Genomic DNA, 20,510 nt, shown 5'->3' with positions numbered 1-20,510 from the left:
GGAAACAGCATGACTTCCTAAAACATGTATTTTGGGGGAGATAAATTTACAGTAGAAAATATCTGTTGACGCACAGGACAACTCTAGACCTTGGTGGAACAGATATTGTCCTCCCTTTTCCAAGGTTAAATGACCACCATATCCTTTTAAGAGAAGGACCAATGTCCATTTCATTGTGAGTACTTCTTCTGTTGTTTCAGAGAAAAGTGAAAGGGTGTCATATACAAATGCAGCTGTCCTGAGTGTCTGACCTGCAGCCAGCCAGGAGAACCTGTCTGTACATTTCTACCGAAGACTTCCCGCCGAACTGTCGGCCAGTGAGATAGGTGTTGTGGGAAGAACTGATGAAGTAGTGAGCCAGAGGATGGTCCATTTCTTGGTAAAGTTCTAAACGATCTAGGAAGACGGGGGCGTTTTCATCTGACATCAGATATCTGCAAAATCCATCACTGGATATAAGGCCTAGGAGAGAGAAGAATATCTTACAGACGTGTGGCTTTGCCAGACACACATCTCACATGTTACTCATGGAAGGTGAAGCAGCTCAACAGGAGTAAAACCTTCCTCACAATCTCTTTCTCAGGAACCTTCAGTGTTCAGTTCTTGAACAAAATAACACAGTTGCACATTATAAGTAACCTAGTGCATTGCACAAAGAGGTGGTTTCCTGCTTCTATGTGCACGGTGGCAGGGCACACAGTCCCCCGAGTTCAGAGGCACAGCTCCAGGAGCTGTGGTGACCAGGGGCCAAGGGGTCCTCAGTCTATTTCTGCCTCTGCCACTCACTCATGATGTTCCCCGGTCTCGGCTTCCCCTCTGTCAAAGGGGGAAGTACTGGCTACCCCTCTTTCCAGGACTGTCAGGAATGGTACATGAGAATATGAATAGGAGGCACTCTAAAAAACTGGAAGGCATTCAACTATAAGGCAGTGTTGTTCTCACCAGGCTGGAGAAGGCCTCTCTGGATTTAAACAATTTAGTTTTCCCATTTTATCTAAAAGGCAGGGTATGGAACTAGTGAGAAGAGTTTGCAATTGTCTTTGAAATGTGGCCCCAAGAGCCTCTGTTCCTTTCAGTCACGCCTTTCGACATGGGGACAGGACCCCTGGTAACTACAGGAGTGGCGATCAATATTTCTGCGTCTTCTCCTATCCTATCAACCATTGACAGCTTCAGCTTTTTGTGTTTATTTAAGCATTTGAAAGTTACAAACTGATTTTGAGCTTACAGAGAAGCTTTGTCAGATCTTAACATTTGATCATATTTGCTCTATATGTTTTAACAAAATACATGATTATGGATGCCTTTGTGGTGCCCTGTGTGCCCCGCCCCCCAGTTCCATTCAATTTCATCTTTCTACTCCAATGTATACATCTATTACCCTAGTTTTCGTGTTTAACACTCCCAAGATGGTTTCGCCACTTTACTACAAATGCATTTATCCAAACAATAGGGAGTTTTAAATATTTAAAATTGTATATGAAAGATATCCCACGCTTTGCTTTTGCAACTTGCTAGTTTTATTCTATATTTTCTTAGGATTTTTCCAGTTAATGTAATAGTTCTTGTTCATTTATTTTTCACTGAATAATGTATAGTATGTACAGTATAATGTACAGTAGTCCACATATAAATATGCCACAATTTATTGTTCATTATTCTGTTGATGAATATATTCATTATTTCTAATTAGGATTAAAAATTCAACCATAAAAGTGTGCCCCCACCTCCTGGGCACATATATATAGTTATTCTAAGGCCTCTTCAAAGCACTGGGATAAATGCAGTGATAGAAAAAACACGCAAGCCTTGCCTTCATAAAACTCATATAGTATGGGCATGAGAACAAATATATTAACAAATAAATAAAAGTATAATATAATGTCAAGAAAGTGCTAGAAGGAAATAGAAACCAGGTAATGAAAGTAATTAAGAATGACCAAGATGCTGTGTTAGATATGTGGCCAAAGAAAGCCATTCTGAGGAGGTCATGTTTATGCATGGGGAGCAAGCCACATGCACACCTGGCAGAAGGTTCAGCAAGCGCAAAAATTAGAAGTGATATGAAAGAACAAAACAAGTTGAGCATGATTCCAAGAGTTTTGGCTTGAAGAGCTGGGTGAATAATAGTACCAGTTTCTACGCTGAGAAGAACTAAAACATGATGGATATGTATCTTTGAAATGCCCATGTAACATTCAAGTGGAGAGTTCTACTACAGGCCTATAGATCTTAGGTGTGGGGAGTTTAATCAGAAAGTCATGTGTGTGTAGAAGAAACTTAAAGCCATTGGGGTGGCTGAGCTCTTTGAAAGAGTGAGTGTAAATGAGCAGAGATCCAGGGACTGAACTTGGGCCACTCTAATGTCAGAGCTGGGAAATATAAGAGAAAATCTCTAGGGTCCGTACATGGAAGTGGAAAGGCTGAGCGGTAGCGGAGGTCTACTTTCACTGTACTACTGACAAAATATTCATCATGATGGCTAAATTAGAAGTGATATGAAAGAACAAAACAAGTGGAGGATGATTCCAAGAGTTTTGGCTTGAGGAGCTGGGTGAATAATAGTACCAGTTTCTAGGCCGGGAAAGGAACAGGTCTGTGGATGAGAAGAACTAAAACATGATGGACATGTATCTTTGAAATGCCCATGTAACATTCAAGTGGAGAGTTCTACTACAGGCCTATAGATCTTAGGTGTGGGGAGTTTAATCAGAAAGTCATGTGTGTGTAGAAGAAACTTAAAGCCATTGGGGTGGCTGAGCTCTTCGAAAGAGTGAGTGTAAATGAGCAGAGATCCAGGGACTGAACTTGGGCCACTCTAATGTCAGAGCTGGGGAATATAAGAGAAAATCTCTAGGGTCCATCCATGGAAGTGGAAAGGCTGAGCGGTAGGGGAGGTCTACTTTCACTGTACTACTGCCAAAATATTCATCACGATGGTTGTTTGTACCAATTTATGTCGAAACCAGGTAATGAAAGTGATTAAGAATGACCAAGATGCTGTGTTAGATATGTGGCCAAAGAAAGCCATTCTGAGGAGGTCATGTTTATGCATGGGGAGCAAGCCACATGCACACCTGGCAGAAGGTTCAGCAAGCGCAAAGACCTTTGCAGGAGTGTATGACAAAGGGAAAAGTTGGTGGAAATGAGGTTGCAGAGACAGCCAAAGGCTACATCAGTTGGACTAAGTACTTTGGAATTTTATTCTAAGTGTGCTGAAGAGCCTTTGGAGGGTTTTGAAGAGTGAAATAACATGATCAGATTTGGTTTGGAAAGATTTACTCTGGCCACTGTGTGGAACATAAATTGTAGGGCACTGAGTAGAAAGGAGAAGACTGGTTACAAGTCAACTGGCAGTGTCCAGGGAGAGATGATGTAGGCTCAGAAAGTCTGGTAAATGTGTCGATGAAGAGAACTTATTTGTTTGGAATTTATTTTGCATACAGAACTTGCAGATTCTGCTGATAAATTAGAAGTGATATGAAAGAACAAAACAAGTGGAGGATGATTCCAAGAGTTTTGGCTTGAGGAGCTGGGTGAATAATAGTACCAGTTTCTAGGCCGGGAAAGGAACAGGTCTGTGGATGAGAAGAACTAAAACATGATGGACATGTATCTTTGAAATGCCCATGTAACATTCAAGTGGAGAGTTCTACTACAGGCCTATAGATCTTAGGTGTGGGGAGTTTAATCAGAAAGTCATGTGTGTGTAGAAGAAACTTAAAGCCATTGGGGTGGCTGAGCTCTTTGAAAGAGTGAGTGTAAATGAGCAGAGATCCAGGGACTGAACTTGGGCCACTCTAATGTCAGAGCTGGGAAATATAAGAGAAAATCTCTAGGGTCCGTACATGGAAGTGGAAAGGCTGAGCGGTAGCGGAGGTCTACTTTCACTGTACTACTGACAAAATATTCATCATGATGGCTGTTTGTACCAATTTATGTCCCCAACAGAAATTTATTCAGAATGCCTTTTGTACCACATTCTCAGCCATACTTGATGATGACAGATTTTAAAATTTCCATCGTCAGTGAAATGATGAAACTGTGCTTTTCCGATGTGTCACTGATAATCTCCTAGATGTTTGGGGCCTGAAAGGACTTTAGAAAGAATCAGTGACACACCTCTTTCACAGCATCTATCATACTGCTGAGGAACTGCTCTTTCTTCAGCAGATCCCAACTGCCTTATTCAGCTTTGAATTCCCAGCATCCAGCACAGAGCTTGGTACCGAGTCAACCCATCACAGACTTTAAGGAGTGAAGGTAGGGGGAGAAAAACTAGTCGAATGACTGCATGAACGCCACCATCTTCTATGGTCCAGAAATATTGCTCCTTGCTCAATTTCACAAAGTAAAATCGAGCCACTCTCCTTTTCACTTTAATAAAATGCAAGGTAGAATAAATTACAATTCTCAGAGTAATAATAAGAGAGGTAAGTCATGAAGCAGTCTTGCTGAATATAGGTATTTGAGGCCCTAGCAGAGAGTATAAATATAGGACTACAACCAAGGGAAAACTCAAGTGGACTTGGAAAAATATCAGGGATGAGGTCACGTATCATGATGGGCCAGACATGCACATAAACAGGTTCTATGTGGGTCCAGAGAATATGTAAACCTTTTGGCCACGTTCACTGAGACACACAATAAAATGAATCCTTGTTCTAAAGAGGAGGACATGGTAGCCATGATACTAATGAGCACAAACATGGGACCAACGGAGTTTGAACCTAGATCTCCCTTCTCTCCATTGAGACAAGGCCGGAAGCACTAGCTCAGGTATCTCAATTGCTCCCTATCCAGTTATATTAGCATCATCGTTCCCCTTATTTGCAGGGGTTTCTCACTGCTACCAAACCAGTCTGAATTTTTCTCTCCACGCCTTTCCTTTGTCAAATATTGGAATGGACAACACATTGTTTCTGAAGTTTTATTGAAGGGGGCAAAAGTTCAAAATCCCCTCCAATTTGCTAAATTGATTCCTACTAGAGGTCAAAGGAAGGGTGAGAAGGCTTCTCAAATAATGTATTCAATGTCCTAGGCTTGGCAAAACGAAAGGGAGAAAAAGAAGGTGTAAATTTTTATAGGAAGTTGAATTCTTTTCAAAGATTTGCAGACGAGATTGTATTTGGCATTTTTACATGTAAGTATTACGTAATACAAGCATTATACAATATAAGAAAGAACATGGGGGAATGCCACTGTAACGTGTTGCATATATTCTTGCTTTTGTTAAATAAAGAAAACTCTTTTTATTTCACTTTTATTACCTTTTTTCTTCAAGTCTTCATCAGGCTCATACATCTCAATGATCTGCATTGCCCTTTTAGCATCATAAAATGGGAATAAAATTTCATTGAGTCGAGGATCTCGTTGATGCTATGATGAGAAAATAACTCCATTTAGGTTAACATTTCTTGCCTGTATGGTGTTACACAACTCAAGCATGTAATATCTAAAACAATATATATTTACAATGTCATATTTATAGTTACAAAGATAGGATTTCACTGTCTTCCTGTCTTTCTCCCTAAAATATACTTTAAAAAACTCCAAATTTGTAAGTACTTGACTGGTTCCCCTCACTGAACTAAATCAAATCAAATTCTGCAAAGTGCTTAATTTTGGAGAATACAGAAATTGGTTTTCCTTCAGAAACTGAAGGCTATGTAATATGCTGTGCATGTCAGCTGTACTGTCCATTTGTTCCCATCCCACAGGTAAGACATTTGGCATAAATGTCTATAAAAAGTGAGGTCAAAAATCTTTTAAAGAAAAGAAAATAATGAAAGCACAAATAAAAAAAAAAACACTCCAAAATAGTTCAAATAGATAATACACTACTTAAAGTGTCAAAACAAAAACAATAATGAAATCCCCTAAGACAGGCAAATATCATTTCATTTTTAGATCAACAAAAGATTTCATGGGCACTCTGAAAACTTTGTTTTCTTGCGGAAATATTCATCAAAATGAACCAATTTTAGTGATGACGAAAATTAATCAGCACAAGGATATTTACAAGCTATAAACAATATGAAAATATGTATTTAAATATCAGTAGTTCAGAAAGTCTATGAAATCTAACTCAGTTTGGCCTGAGGACATTGTCTGGGCAGAAAAGTACATGAACGACTAAGGTACTTAGGAGGGTGGTGATGTCATGCTTTTCCAGTCACCACTTGGATGCTCGTGGTGGTACATGAGGCACCAGGAGCAATGCTATTCCTGCAGTCTGTCATTGTACCTTCACAGCAGTGATGAAACTAGTTCAAATCACTGACCCAGCTATAATCCTGTGTGTACGTGTGTGTCTGTGGGTGTGTCTGTATGTCTGTCTGCCTGTCTGTACTAGTATATGCCTGGAGGCAGTGTGCCCATTAAATTTCCTTATTGTTCTCTGCGACCCCTGGTCATCCACCAAATAAATAAATAAAGCAAACTTCAATGGAATAATGGCAGGCAAGCAGATGGGAGCCAAACCTGCTCAATAGGTAGGATTTTGGCAACAACTCTTTACCCAAATATATGCACAGACTTTGGAAAAACACTATTGGAAAGGTAGCTAAGAAACAACTGTTACAAGTTCATATGGATTTCCCTTCCCCATTTATTTTGAAGTGCTAATTTGAAAAGGGGGTTGCACAGAATGAATGCCTTCGGCCAACAGGATGTTTGCTGTACTTTCTTAAAGTACTTGTAGCCTAGCCTGCTCTGGTCCTCCCATCTCCCCACCGAGTTAAGGAATCGATATCTTTTTTTGTCAGTTTATCCCAATGAAGCATGCTTCTGCTGCCACCTAAGGAATCACAGCTCACAACAGCTCGCATCCATGCATGTGCAAGAGCAGACACTGTCACATCATTAACAGGCCTTGAGACCACAGAGAAGGAAAGTCACGGGTGTGCAGAGAGACTGTGAGGTGGGCCGTGGAGTGCCAGGCAGGGAAGGCATGGGACCCCCGGTTTAGGAAATGGATGCCGTCATGCAAGTCTACGGCTCGCTATTCTAGGAAATGACAAGCACCACCCTCTGGTGATAATACATTGTTTAAAAAACAAACCAACAAACGAAGAAGAAACTCTTTCTAGGTACATTCCTTCTCCTGCCCATCTCTGTAAACAACCCCATGAAAGAAGATGGATGCCGTTTTAGGTAAAAGGTCCTTTTAGGACCCACTGCAGTTATCTGCAAGGCTGGCCACTATATTTCTCTCCCTTACTAAAATTAAGTCTTGATTTAAAGATATGCTCAGTGGTAAGTATTCTGCACTCATGGAGATGATGGGGCAAATCCATATAAATTACAGAGTGAAAGGAAGAAGAGATTCAACTAAAGGGGAGAGAAGAGAGAGAGTTAGGGAGAGGAGAGGGAATCTTATGTGCTGTTTACATACACATGCATGTATTCTAATGCGGTGCTACCAATAGTGTGATCTGTGAATGGCAACAATGGTACCACCCTCAGCTGGGAGTTTGTTAGAAATGAGAATTCTGGGGCCCCACCCAGTCCCACCAAATCTGATTCTGGGGGGGAGGGGGGACCTGTGAATCTGTTTTGTAACAAGCCTTCCAGGTGATTCTGATGGGCTTCAATTTAAGATGTAAAGGTATATCTTTTAACATGTTTGGATATCATTTTTTAAAAAGTACCTAAGTTCTACAAAGATAGAAGAATGCTAAATGTTGGAGAGGTCCTGCCAATTAAACCCCATTACAATTTTGTCCCAGGGCATAATTACTAGTACATCCTGCCTACCAGGAAAACCAAGTCCTAAGATGGATATATCATCATCCCCTACTCTACATTGCTTGCAAATAATAAAAAAGAGACAGGGAATCGCATTTGTTTTTGCAGCTGCTCCATCAGATAACATACACTGTTGCTTTCCCTAAAATCTCCACCTTTCAAAAAGGAAGTACAGTTCAATGTGGAGAATTCAAAGGCAAGGAAACAAATGCTAAGACTTGCATCAGAGTCACAAAACTATCATTTTTAGATGAACAAAGAAAACAAAGAGGAGGAAGCTCATTTCTCAGTGACCTCAGAGTAATGAAGTCGCAGAAGAGTCCCATGGGGACATAAGCCCAGGGAGACAAATGCTTCACAGCTCTAAGGGACGGACTACTGGTTTTCAGTTGGGGCTCAGTGAAGCAGGATATCCAGCACATTCACCCCAGGATGCCCAGAGCCTCGCAAAATGAGATCCTAAACAGCTTCCAAAAAATAGGTCACAGAAGGTGCCCAAGTGAATGAAGCATAAAGGGACATGGCTTCATCACTATGTCCTTGTTGTTCTTCTTCCTGAGAAAAGGCATCACTGGCCTCAATCCAAGCAGCACTGGGAGATAGATGTTGACGTAAATACAATTCAAAAGAGACATAAAGGAAATAAAGGAATAACTGGCAAGAGTAGCCTTACTTGTAAGACTATATAACTCCTTCTCTCTCTTTGCCTATACATTAAAGAATAAAGAGCCCAGGCAGTGTGGCTCAGTGGTTGAGCCTTGACCTATGAACCAGGGGGTCATGTTTCGATTCCTGGTCAGGGCACATGCCTAGGTTGCAGGCTCGGTCCCTAGTGGGGGTGTGTGCAGGAGGCAGCCCATCAATGGTTCTCTCTCTCCCTCTCCCTTCCTCTCTGAAATCAAGTATATGTATATAAAATAAAGATAGTGTAAATGGAAAGAGATAAGAGATCTTGGGTCCTTTCTTACATTCCTTCAACTGAAAAACAAATAAAAAATAAAATTTAAAAATCAGGTTTATCCCTAATATGATGACATAATGTGTTTAACGCAGGGGAAAGATTACCAGACACAAGAAAATAAAGCTAATTTCTTCTTATTGTGAAGGCATAAAATCTTTTTCTTCTCTTTCTTATTTTAATCTTTCTCTCCTGCTCTCCCTGCATCTCTCAATTCTGCAGACCCTCAGTTGTTATCAACTTCATAAGAAGTAAAATAAAGGATGAAGGTAAAACCAAAATCAATTTAGCTTCTCATTAGGCTAAATCTTCACAGGGAGAGGTGAAAATAACAGGAGCCCGGAGATCTTAATTGGCGCACCCACATCCAGAGAGCCCAGTTGACAGCAGTATCTGACCAGGTGGCAGCTCCTAATAAGTGCCACCCCAGCTCTCCTAGAAGCTAGTTTGCTAGTTCCATAATATAGGCAGAGGAAGTTTTCTTCAGTCTACTGGAAAGGAATAAGAAACATAGCTGTGGCCTGGCCAGTGTTGCTCAGTGGCTGAGTGTTGACCTATGAGCCAGAAGGTCAAGGTTCGATTCCTGGTCAGGACACATGCTTGGGTTGTAGGCTCCATCCCCAGTAGGGGGCATGCAGAAGGCAGCCAATCAATGATTCTCTGAAATCAATTAAAAAAATTTTAGACCTGAGTGGTGGATTTCCATGACAAAATTCATTATGGCCAGTGACAGAAGGTATATGCTGCTCTCACATTTTCCCTGTTCACACAAGGCATTCCAAGGAGGGGCCCAGGTAATTCACTGGGACAGTGCTTCACAAGATTTACCTGTAGGCAAAGCACCTGGGAATCCTGTTAAATGCAGATTCCAATTCCTCAGGACTAGGTGAGACCCAAGAGTCTGCATTTCTAACAACCTCCCAGAGGATGCCTAAGCTGCATCCACAGACTACACTTGCGGGAGCTATAAACAAGGAGGTACTGAGAAATGGGTGAGGAGCAGGTAAAGCTATTGGGGAAAAGCTAGTAAGTGTCGAATGGCATGGATAGGCAAAAGGTGGTACAAACCCCTACATAGCAACGACGGCAATAAATGAAGGATTGTTTCTCCTCTCCTCCCATATTAATATACTTACAGAAAATCTGATGTAAAGAGTAAAGAGATTTACAAGCTGGAAGGTGGTGAGAGGCAGGATGGGCTTTTCTAATAAAATGGAACTTTCCCCTTTTCTAATTGGTTAATGCTGGTGTTCATGTCTATTGATTTTTGCTTTCTTGATCATGCCTATGGTTACCTTTCTAAACTCTCTCATTTAATCAAAGAGTTTTGCAGCTGATAGTCTGCAATATTCAGGGTACACAATCAACAGTAAGAGTAGGACCTAGTCCTTTCATGTTCATGGGGCTCATTTATTTTTCCTTGTCTTACTGCATGATCCAGGACTTCTAATACAATGTCAAATTCTGGCTTGTTGAGACTGAGGCTAAGGCATTTTGAAAATGTTTAGATCTAAGCTTTTGGACGCATAGACCCTTACATTCCAATGCCTGCTTCATTCTGGAGTGAACCCTGCCTCCTTTCACTGTGGGTTTTGAAGGGCTCTGCCTAAGGGATGCTTTTGGTTTTAGAGAGATGAGAGAGGCAACTCAGAAGGGAGGGTGAAGGAGGAGACAGAACAGTCCCTAAGCTTGACCAAACTTCTTCAAGGCGACATTCAGTTCTCCCGGTTGAGTCACTAGGATAGAAAAGCAAGAGATTCACGGCAAACACTGATTAAAAATAAAGGCTGTACACTTTCCTGGACTGTCTTGTAGTCTCCATGATCTCAAGAAATCAGTATAAAATCACACTGATTCCATCAGCCCCACCCCACAGTAAAGGTGCTTCCTTACTGCTAATGAGAAGCCAAATAGAAGGAAATGACCACTGAGAGCTACTGGCCACTGCAATAGTGATGGATAAAAGCTTACCAAGTCACACGTATTTAAGAAAGAATTTGGATGACAGAGCAAAGAAAGTATGGAAGATCATATCTTTTAAAAGTTAAATGTTATCTACTTAGCCTTATAGGAATGACAAGAGTGATTACTGGGTAGGCCTACAAAAACAATCCATAAAAGGAAAGGCATGAAATAGGAACCCATGAAGGCAGCACCTATCCTCAGACTCAGAATTGCGCAGCGAAATGCACCTTTAATAAAAGGCTGGGTGCCAGCTTCACCCCCATGCCCACAAGAGGCCTTTTGTTAGAAAGTGCCTAATTGACGGTGTGGTCGACTTTCTACTAAAAGGTGAAGTGTTTTCACCTTTTAGTAGAAAGCATGCTTCCTGCCTATCTCACCAGGATTTAAGATGATCAAACACCCCAACTGCATGAAGAAACTGAGGGACATAGAACAATATATATATTTTTTAAAACAGAGGAGGGAGAAGGGGTTAAAGAAATAAAGGAAAGCAATTTAACTTACGAGCAATGGTGGTAGAAGAATGTGGATAATATCTGGGTAAAGATTCCGAACACAGTATTCACGTGAGAAAAAATGGTGGAGTGCAAAAGCTTAAACTGTTTTCAAGCAAAATGAATACCATATTATACTGAAAGGCTTATGTGAATGTGGGCCTCTGTGCTCATCTATGGGGTACCTTCTGTTTCCTGCATCAGTGCTGTTAGGCTCTGGTAACCGTTTCTTCTAACGTGCAGCCCCACGTATTGGAAGTCACTGAGCCCTGGCAGGGAAAGAAGAAGGAAGCCCTTCTGCAAAGATGTGATTTCTCTCTGGAAATTGGCAAGTCACAGCCTGCCTGTTGTCTTTTTTGAGGCAATACCTCATGTCTGGCATGATACTGACTTTTCTAACATTTTTTCCTTTATATGGCACAATGGTTAACATAAATTGTTTGAAAATGAAAATATATTGTCCTTTTCTCACTTAAACTCTTATTATTCAAGTGTTGGGGGGAAAAGTGAATTTTCCTTTTTGTATTTTGCAAGAGCTTCTGCGGGTTTCACTGAAGAGGAAACACTTTTATTTGTCCATGGGGGCGGGGGGAACAAGTTAATTTGAGTTGGAATAAAAGTTGCAACCTTTACTTGTCCTACCATATTTTTTTTATTCTGCTTAAGCAAATTCTGTCCACCAGTGTTGGTGGTTAAGTGAATCATATTCTAAAATTAGCCCTGAGAATGTTATAAAAATAAAAAGTAAAAATCTAACCTGCAATCCAGTTGACCTAATATGTACTATATTTTCACCCAGGAAATATAATTGTGCTTGTCAAAATATTCTATTTTGAATCTACAAACTTTTCTTACATGCAATCCATTAAAAGACAAAAATCAAGCTTCCCAGTTCCATGCAAAGATATAAGAAAAAGTTAGCAATGGGGAATCCAACTATATAGTGTGGCAAAGTAAATCCATTCTCTTTCTATTTAATGGGATCAATATGAAAAACAAAAACAAAAAAAACATGAGTACCTTCAATATCGTCTTGCAAAAAAACATAGACACACTTAATTAAATCAATGTATCATAAAAAAGTTACACGCACACACAGAGCAATACATCACAGCAAGAAACCAACAAAAAAGCGGTGTGCAAAGCCAACATGTGGGAAGTGCATGGACACACAAGGGCAGCGGCTGATTGTTGCACCTGGTAAAGCCATAATGAAAAGATCAGCAGGTCAAAAGCAAAGCGAATGAGGGCGAATGATGCGGGCATGCAATGAGGATGCTGGAGGAGGCAAGCCACTGCACACAGACTATATGGAGTTAATGTATGAAAAAGCTTACTTCATTTAGAAAGCTCACTAATTGGTCTACCGTTAAATAATCAGTTTTGTCTCCATTGCTGAAAAGAAATGTATTAGAAAAAGTAAGTTTTTGTATTTGATGCTACAGTATGTACGATTTACATGTTGACAATTATTGATGATAATTCTAAACTTATTTTCTAACCCTGAAGTAGTGGTGCATTCTTAAAATGGCCAGAGACAATGAAAAAAAACAACCCCAAAAACAACAACAAAAACCCCACAACAAAGGAAAAGAAACATTCCCCCTAGCTCACAGGAAATTCTGCAATTCTTCTCTAGCATTATCAAAAGACATTATTTAAAAAAAGCAACAACATGTAAGTCATCCATTTGAGATAACTGGAATGAATGAACTTTTCAACAACATAATAACATTCCAAATCGAATCTAGTTAGTTCACATAACGGGTCAATACCTAAAGGAGCAGGTTAACATTGTAGGTAGTTAGTAAAGCGAATGCAAAGGGGGAAAAAAAAGTTCCAGGTGCTGCCACTAATTTATGTAAAATCTTAAAAAAAAAAATCAGTAAACTTTTACACAGATAAACTTGGGGGTGAAAATAGAACTCTCACTAGATATCCCTAGATACTATCAACACACTATCATAAAATAGGATGATAATAAAACTTTAAAAAACTTAAAAGGACAAGGATAATCCTGATGGGACACTTTCTCATAAATGGAACTTACATTTTTTTAAAAAGATCCTCTATATCTGTCCGAGGACAAATCTTTTGTGTCAGTTCATAGAACTTTTCGTAAGTAAATGCTGCGGGCTCGATTTCATCATTCTGTAAAGAAGAAAAGTATGCCATAAATCATGGGATATATTTTCTCCTCGGAGGGGAAGAGTCTACAGGATTGACCACTTAGGATCCCTGGGCCTCCATCTCTGATTGCTGCTAACAGAAGCCAGAGGCCAGCCTCCAGCCGCGGCCAGGCCATCGTCAGAAAGGACCTGTGGAACTGAGCGGTTCTAGTGACCAGGGGGCCAGCCACGGCTTGCGTGGCAGACCTCGGCCACAGCTGGGCCTGCTCTAGGGAACACCCCAGAGAACAAATATCAGGAAACATTTCCTTCTTCTCTGCTTGAGGGAGAAACACAAGAGCCTGCCTAAAGGTTGCTGAATAAATCAAGCCTGCAGTTTACTTCTGCGTACGTTGTGAATTTTCCTAAGACCGTAGGAAGAGGCTCAGGACAACCCTATGAGATTTTGCTTTCCATACTGAAATTTATAGTTCAAATAGGAATTTTTAAAAGCAGCAACAGGCTTAAATCTTTCTTGCAGTCGATAAATTAATTGCAGTTCTTTTAAATCTGAAGGGCCATGAACACAAATGGTTTGCGGGGGAAGAGGTACTTCATAAAACACCGGCCAGCCGTCTAGAAGAACTGAATTTATTAGTCAATTACTCATGCCGACACTGCGCTTGATCGAGGCAATGCTGATGGCGTTCTCTAAAATAAACTTTCCACAGACTGTGCAAGAGCCATTTCCCCTCCTTAATAAAGTGGACAACAACACTTTGAAGTACACTCTCTGAATTTGAAAGCACTGAGGTTAAAATGAGCAGAAAACAAAAGCAAGGAAGGAAAGTGAAGAGGAAAAGGAGTCTATGGACTGCATCTAATTCTCAATCTAATGAAGATTGGTTTAATATATATATATATATAATCTGGCTTATTACATATGAGAACATAAATAAGGAAAATGGTTTTAGGAACACATTATTTAATAAATGAATACCTTATGTTAAGTGAAATAAGTCAGAAAAAAATGAACACTATATCATTTCACTAGCAAATAAAATAAACAAACAAAACAGAAACAAACTCATAGATACAGAGAATAAACTGATGGTTTGCCAGATGGTAGAGTTGGACAGAAAAGGGAGAGTTTCAGAAGTACAAACAGGTAGTTACAAAATAGCAACGAAATATAAAGTACAGCGTTGGGAATAGAGTCAATAATATTGTAATAAGTGTGTCTGGTGCCATGTGGGTACTGGACTTATTGGGGGAATCACCTCATAAGTTATATAAATGTCTAACCACTATGCTGTACACCCGAAATATAATACTGAATGTCAAGTATAAGTGAAAAATAAAATTAATTAATTCATACCTTTCCGCTGGGAAGACCTAACTCCTTGAGTGCTTGAAAGATCACCTTTTCTGTCTTCCCCGATGCAAAGGTTCTAGTAATACTAGAGCAGAAAAGAAAAAAATCAAGGCATTGTTAATTCTGTTTTCTCTGATGCAAAGCTCCAAGTAACACCAGGAATGGTGGGATGGAGGGAGAAGGACAAGGGGAATAAAATTACTTCCCATTTCTAGGTGTGGTTTACTTTCCACACTAGCTCCTGCAGTGCCCTGTGGTGACCAGCTGATTGTGCTGGTGAGGCAACTGGATTCTAAGACAGGCTGACACCCCTGCGTGCCTGTGAATACCACAGGCTCTGGGGGATACATACCTTTGGACAAAAATAATGACACATGTTGGCACTGCCAAGTTACTTTCTTAGGAAAAGGGCATGTGGCAGATGGACGATAGCTGTAGAAAAACACCGTGTGTTGACCACATCTGGGCTTGGGGAAAAGAAGTGGGCCCCTCAGAACTCAGCCCATGCCTGTGAATGTCCTGGCCCTGGTGTTACACTGACTACAGCTGACATGCTCTATCAGCCGTATTTTTTCATGTGTTTGTTTTCTGAGCTAAGCATCCTTGAGCTACTCTGAAACGTCAGCTGCCTCAAGGATTGCAGTTTGTTATGTAAGTGATAGGTGTGGGGAGAGGAGAGGCAGGGGAACAATTATTCAATGTTTCAATAGAATCTTGGCAATACCTCTAGACATGTTATTTTTGAATAATGGTACAGCCTTTTTTAAATTAAATTTATTGGGGTGACATTGGATAATATGTTCATATAGGTTTCAGGTGTGGGTTTCTGTGTACCAAGAGCTGTATATTGCACTGTATGCCCAGCCTTTGAACTAGTAGGGTATGCACCAAGACTAGTACAATGGATGCCACCTCAATGAGCACATTTTCTAATGATGATAAAGATAGAAAAAAAGAGACTCCCTAGGATTAATACATTGGTGACCCTCGGAATGAACGCTACTGAGGAGATGACTTGGTGCCCTGGAATCCACACTGGCTCTGAGCCATGCCTTAGCTGCCCAAGGAGCCTCCATTCACTCCCTGCTTGCTAACTGTCACCATAATAATTCTAACTGTAAATCAGAAGTCCAGCCTCCACTTAAGATAGAGCGTGCTTTCATCTGAGAAGCTTATCTTTAGAACGCCTTGCCTGTGAGCACAAGAGAGTTTGTAGCAGTGCCTCCCTGGTCCCAACCTTGCCCTGTACTCCACCAGTCACATTAAGTGGAAGGCCAGCTCCAAATGTAAACAGCGCCACCAGTTAATCCTGATGAGTGGGAGACAGCACCACTTTAACCGTAGAGTACAACTTCCCAAAATAGAATGGGAAGACCTGACTTTAAGTAAATGAATTGTTATGTGTTCATTCAAAGCTTTATTGTTTCACACTTGGTCCAAGAATACTTCAAGAGGTATATTTTTAGGAGTGCTTGAGACAACTGTATTCAAATGTAAGGAGGCCTATGAATTCCCTTTAACAAATCTACAGAAATGGAAGGGCTTAAGTGTTAAGACATCAAGTATGAGGATTTCTACTGTAGAGGGCGCTATTTCCACATTCTCTCACTTCTCTAGAGTTCATGGAATTTATATACTTTAACTTGGGCTGAGAAGTAATCTATCTGACCTTTATAATAAAGGTGTAAAGTAGCTCTTCCCTGTGTATTTTTTTTAAAGAATGTGTTAATGGGAGAGCTACAGGCCCCCCTGCAGGATCTGCAATGTCTGGCACCTGTAATGAGGAGGAAACTCTTTGCATAGCAATCTCAGGGTATCTCAGCTAACTTGAGCTTCTGTTAGGTCTGGATAGGCCTGGCAAAGGAGATGAAAACTGATTGACATGGTCATGAATGTAGCAGGGACAGGGCTGAGCCTTTCTGGTAAAATAAAACCTGGATGTTAGGTAAGGGCTCGCACAAGGAAGAAGGAAAGAATGTATAGAAACAGAATTTTTTGGCCAGGACTTAGTGAAGTGCCAAGAAATGAAAAGTAGATGCCCAGCTGGTGTGGCTCAGTTGGTTGAGCGTCATCCCATGCACCAAAAGGTGGCGGGTTCGATTGATTCCCAGTCGGGGTATGTACCTAGGTTGTGGGTTAGATCCTGCATTAGGGTGCGAACAGGAGATAAACAATGAAGTTCGTCCCCTCTTTCTCTCTCTCAAAAATCAATAAAAATACTTATTTTTTAAAAAAGGAAGTAGAAAAAGAACATTTCACAGGATTAGGAAGGCCCAAGCATTTGTAGGAGATAGACAACTTGAGAGAGAAATTAGGGTGTCTAGTGCCAGGACAGAGGGAAATAAATAGGAATATATTGGTGAGGGCAAAGTCATGCCCAGTAACATGACTGCGCTGGAGATAATAAAGGCAAGAAGTGGCATATGGACAGAGGGTCTTATTCTCTGGCCACCTTTCCATGAGGGGCCTTGGGCTGGCCAATCTCATCACAGGTCTGCTCACCTCATTCCATAAAAGAGAGCAAACCCAGGGTGGAAAGTGGGAGAAAGCAAGTGAACAGACCATTCCCTGGGGCAGTCCCTTTATTCCCTTTGCTGCAGGCCGCTTTCCGAATCATTCTAGGCCTTAAATGGACTCGCTAGGGGTAAAGGGGTTGTGGTGTGAAGGTGAATTCTTTGCGTTTCCAGTTACCTAAGAGGCCCAGCAGAAGGCCATTTACCCTAGGGCAGTGGTCAGCAAACTGTGGCCCCTTGATTGTGGCTCTTCCACAAAATACCACGTGTGGGCGCGCACGTACAGTGCGATTGAAACTTCGTGGCCACACTGAAGGGGCCAAAGAGCCACATGTGGCTTACGAGCTGCAGTTTGCCGACCACGGCCCTAGGGTCCTGAGAGAAACACACTTATTGCAGGCTGGACCATTTAAGACACCAATGTTCCTAGAAACGAAGGGAGTCTCACTCTTTGCTTGTCCTCAAAGGGTCCACAATCTATCCAACAGTTTAACACCATCTTCAGGGAGGACTCCTGAAATGAAGCCCTAGTAGAACTGGCGCCTCTCAGTGGGCAGGCTGGGCCATGGGGACATGGGTAGATTATGTCGAAGATGGGCGGCCACGACCACACATGAGGGTCTCAGCCTTCTTTAACACAGCTGTCCCCTTCCCGACTCCCTCCAGGAGAGCCCACACTACTGGCTGGCTACCCTTTCCCAACTCTCCAGCCACTGCTTCCAACTCCAGGTGACAGAGAATAGGAGATGGCAAAAGAAAACAGTGCCCCCTCCAAAGCTTTGGTCAGAGTGGGAAAACAAGCTGAGTGTGAGTCTGTAAGCTTGAGAGAAAAGCAGACTGCATGAGATATTATACACAGAAAGAAAAGAGAAGGGAGAGATAAAGTGTTTCTCTCTTTCTTCATTCATCATCCCTGAAACTTCCTGGCTATTAAATGCTGATTAATGCTAAAGAGCAGCGCCATTCCCAAGCTGTGTACTAAGTATGAAGTCAGGTCCCCTGTAACATTGTGCACACATACTAATATACTAATAGTTTCCATTTTAAAAACGCCAGAATGATAGTGATGAAACGACTTTTTAAAAGTGTTTACTCTTCATAGCCATTAAAACATTCAGAACAATTTCCCCTAGCCCTTGGCGGCTCATCCACCAGGAGATTTATCCGATTTTTTTCTGGCGTGGTATCAACTCTCCATCAACTCCAACCAACTGCCCCCGAATCACAGCTGTCCACTGACAAACACCTGTTAATACTGGCAGGCACCAAAGAGCTCATGTCCAAGAGAGCTACAGAACATGACAAAACATCTCGGCTATTTCTACAAAAAAGGTAATTTCCTATGTGAACACGCTAGATAAAGATCTGTGGAATCAGAAAAAGCTTGCAAGAGTATAACAGCACTGTGATTAATAGGATGCATGCAAATGAAACCAGAACTGCTGGTTACAAGGGCTCTGATCACAATTTATGTGTTTCATACTTTGTCCATTTCCTGAACCTTATCTGGGAAGAAAATGCAGAAGAGTAAGCTTGACACTGCTATCTATGTTCTCTGAGTTGGGACTTACTACTTCCACACTAATTTTAAAAAGAAAGTCACTATATACTTGCAAGTAGCTGGAGAATGCTGAGATACATTAAAATAATTGTCCTGCTATCGCTCAACAGAAGAAGGAGTTGTAAATAAAATAAGGGTCAGTGTAACGTGTCTTTGCCAATAACCATCAGTCAAGGATGCTCACAGGGCTTTTTATAAACTGTACAGGAGGCATTACATTGACTTGCTAGTAAACTACTAAATAAAAATCAGGGAATCCCACATGTAGCTGTGTAAAGCCTACAACCAATGCTTAAGGCATATATCACCATAAACCCTCAATAAAAGGTTAAGTAAAAGAAACACTGTCCATGGTCTTTTTCTTTTTTTAAGAGAGAGTTCAAGGGAGATAGAGATGGGGAAGAGAGAGAGAGAGAGGGAGAAGTAAAATACATTCATTGGTTGCCTCTGCATGAGCAGGACTGGGGCTGGGGCTGGAGCCTATAACCCAGGTATTTGCTCTTGACTGGGAATCGAACCCGTGACACTTTGGTGTTCAGGCCAACCAATGCTTTAACCACTTAGCAACACCAGCAAGGGCTGTGTCTATGGTCTCTTTGATGATTTGTATGCTTTTCATTTTCTCATTGATATTTCAGTTGTGGTCACATGGATACTTCAGTTCATGACTGTTATAATACATGTAATTAAGAAAAATGATGACCTCTAGGACAATTCTATTTAATCTGAAAAGAATATGTTGAGAGACTATGAAGATACTAGTACTCTCATAGTGATGCCGAAGGGAAGCTTCCTAGCAGAATGCAGTGTCTGGGCAGAGGAAGGCCTAGAGGAGTCAGAAATGGCCAAGTGTGATCATCAGGCCACTGGGGAATACGTCTAACTGAAATGCTGCCGGTGGTGATCCCCTGTAATTCTGGGTCTTATTTGTTGTTGTTGGTTGATTGGTTTCTTTGATTACATGCTGTCCAGAGAAGAAATACAAGTGAGCCTGAGTCTGGAGGTTCCTAGAAGAGCAGGTTGGTGTCTGGGGAGCCTGTTTTGGTTGAAGGTTGGGGGCTTAGATTGATGCGTCCAAATATACTACTGGCCTCACGTGCACAGCAGAGGTTCTGGGGCCAGCCCAACTTCTGGAATTTCCATGAGGTGCTTACCAAAACACCAGCCAAAATGACACCAGAGAGTTTAGTAGAGAATTTCCACCCCTACCATCATAAGAGCTTCCAACTGCGCTCACGGTGGCAAGAAGATGGAGGCGCCCCCTGCCCTAGGCACCGGAGGACCTGCAAAGCCTAGAATGAGAGGCACCATCCAGAGGCATCCCTTTCCTGAGACAAAGTCCATACTCTGTCACTGCAGGTGCGCAATAAACAGCTCTTTAATTTTAGCCTGTTGCTGCTAAAACTTACCTGAGGGCACACAGGTAAAATGCATTAAATCTTAAAAACCCACCTATTTGAAGATTTTAAAAATGAATGCTACGTTTCAGATGTTCTGGGACTTATCAAAGTGCAACCAGTGTTGCCATCTGGTTGGAGGAAAAATGCAACTTTTTGTTCATAAAAGGATTTTTACAAACTGAACCTGGCGTTTGCTGAAGTGATTCAAGCTCAGCCTCCAGGATGTTTTTGAGTGAAAGCAGTGAACAAGTACTTGGAGGGCTCTCTCTTCGCTCTGGTGTGATGAGGGTGGACACAGGATACAGAAGAACACTCAGAAAGGAGAGACTTACCTCCTCACTGGAATTTTGCCATTCGTGTTGGTCATAAATGCCAATTTCATCCAGC

At 41.3% G+C, this 20,510-nt stretch overlaps 1 protein-coding gene across 6 annotated transcripts in view; it reads right to left on the bottom strand.

The window, feature by feature from the left end:
- The window catches only part of PLCB4 (phospholipase C beta 4), a 356,763-nt gene that overhangs the window by 64,204 nt on the left and 272,049 nt on the right, over nucleotides 1–20,510 (bottom strand). For all 6 annotated transcript variants that reach the window (XM_015560271.1, XM_015560270.1, XM_015560269.1 and 3 more), the window contains 6 exons: nucleotides 20,456–20,509; nucleotides 14,653–14,734; nucleotides 13,217–13,317; nucleotides 12,504–12,561; nucleotides 5,271–5,379; nucleotides 252–462 (listed from right to left, as the gene is read on the bottom strand). In XM_015560271.1, coding sequence (XP_015415757.1) covers nucleotides 252–462; nucleotides 5,271–5,379; nucleotides 12,504–12,561; nucleotides 13,217–13,317; nucleotides 14,653–14,734; nucleotides 20,456–20,509 — 615 coding nt within the window. The remainder of the gene's footprint in view (nucleotides 1–251; nucleotides 463–5,270; nucleotides 5,380–12,503; nucleotides 12,562–13,216; nucleotides 13,318–14,652; nucleotides 14,735–20,455; nucleotide 20,510) is intronic.

Source organism: Myotis davidii, unplaced genomic scaffold (genome assembly GCF_000327345.1).
Source record: "Myotis davidii unplaced genomic scaffold, ASM32734v1 scaffold32, whole genome shotgun sequence".
NCBI classification, from domain to species: domain Eukaryota; kingdom Metazoa; phylum Chordata; class Mammalia; order Chiroptera; family Vespertilionidae; genus Myotis; species Myotis davidii.
This window is presented reverse-complemented; position numbering and strand designations above follow the sequence as displayed.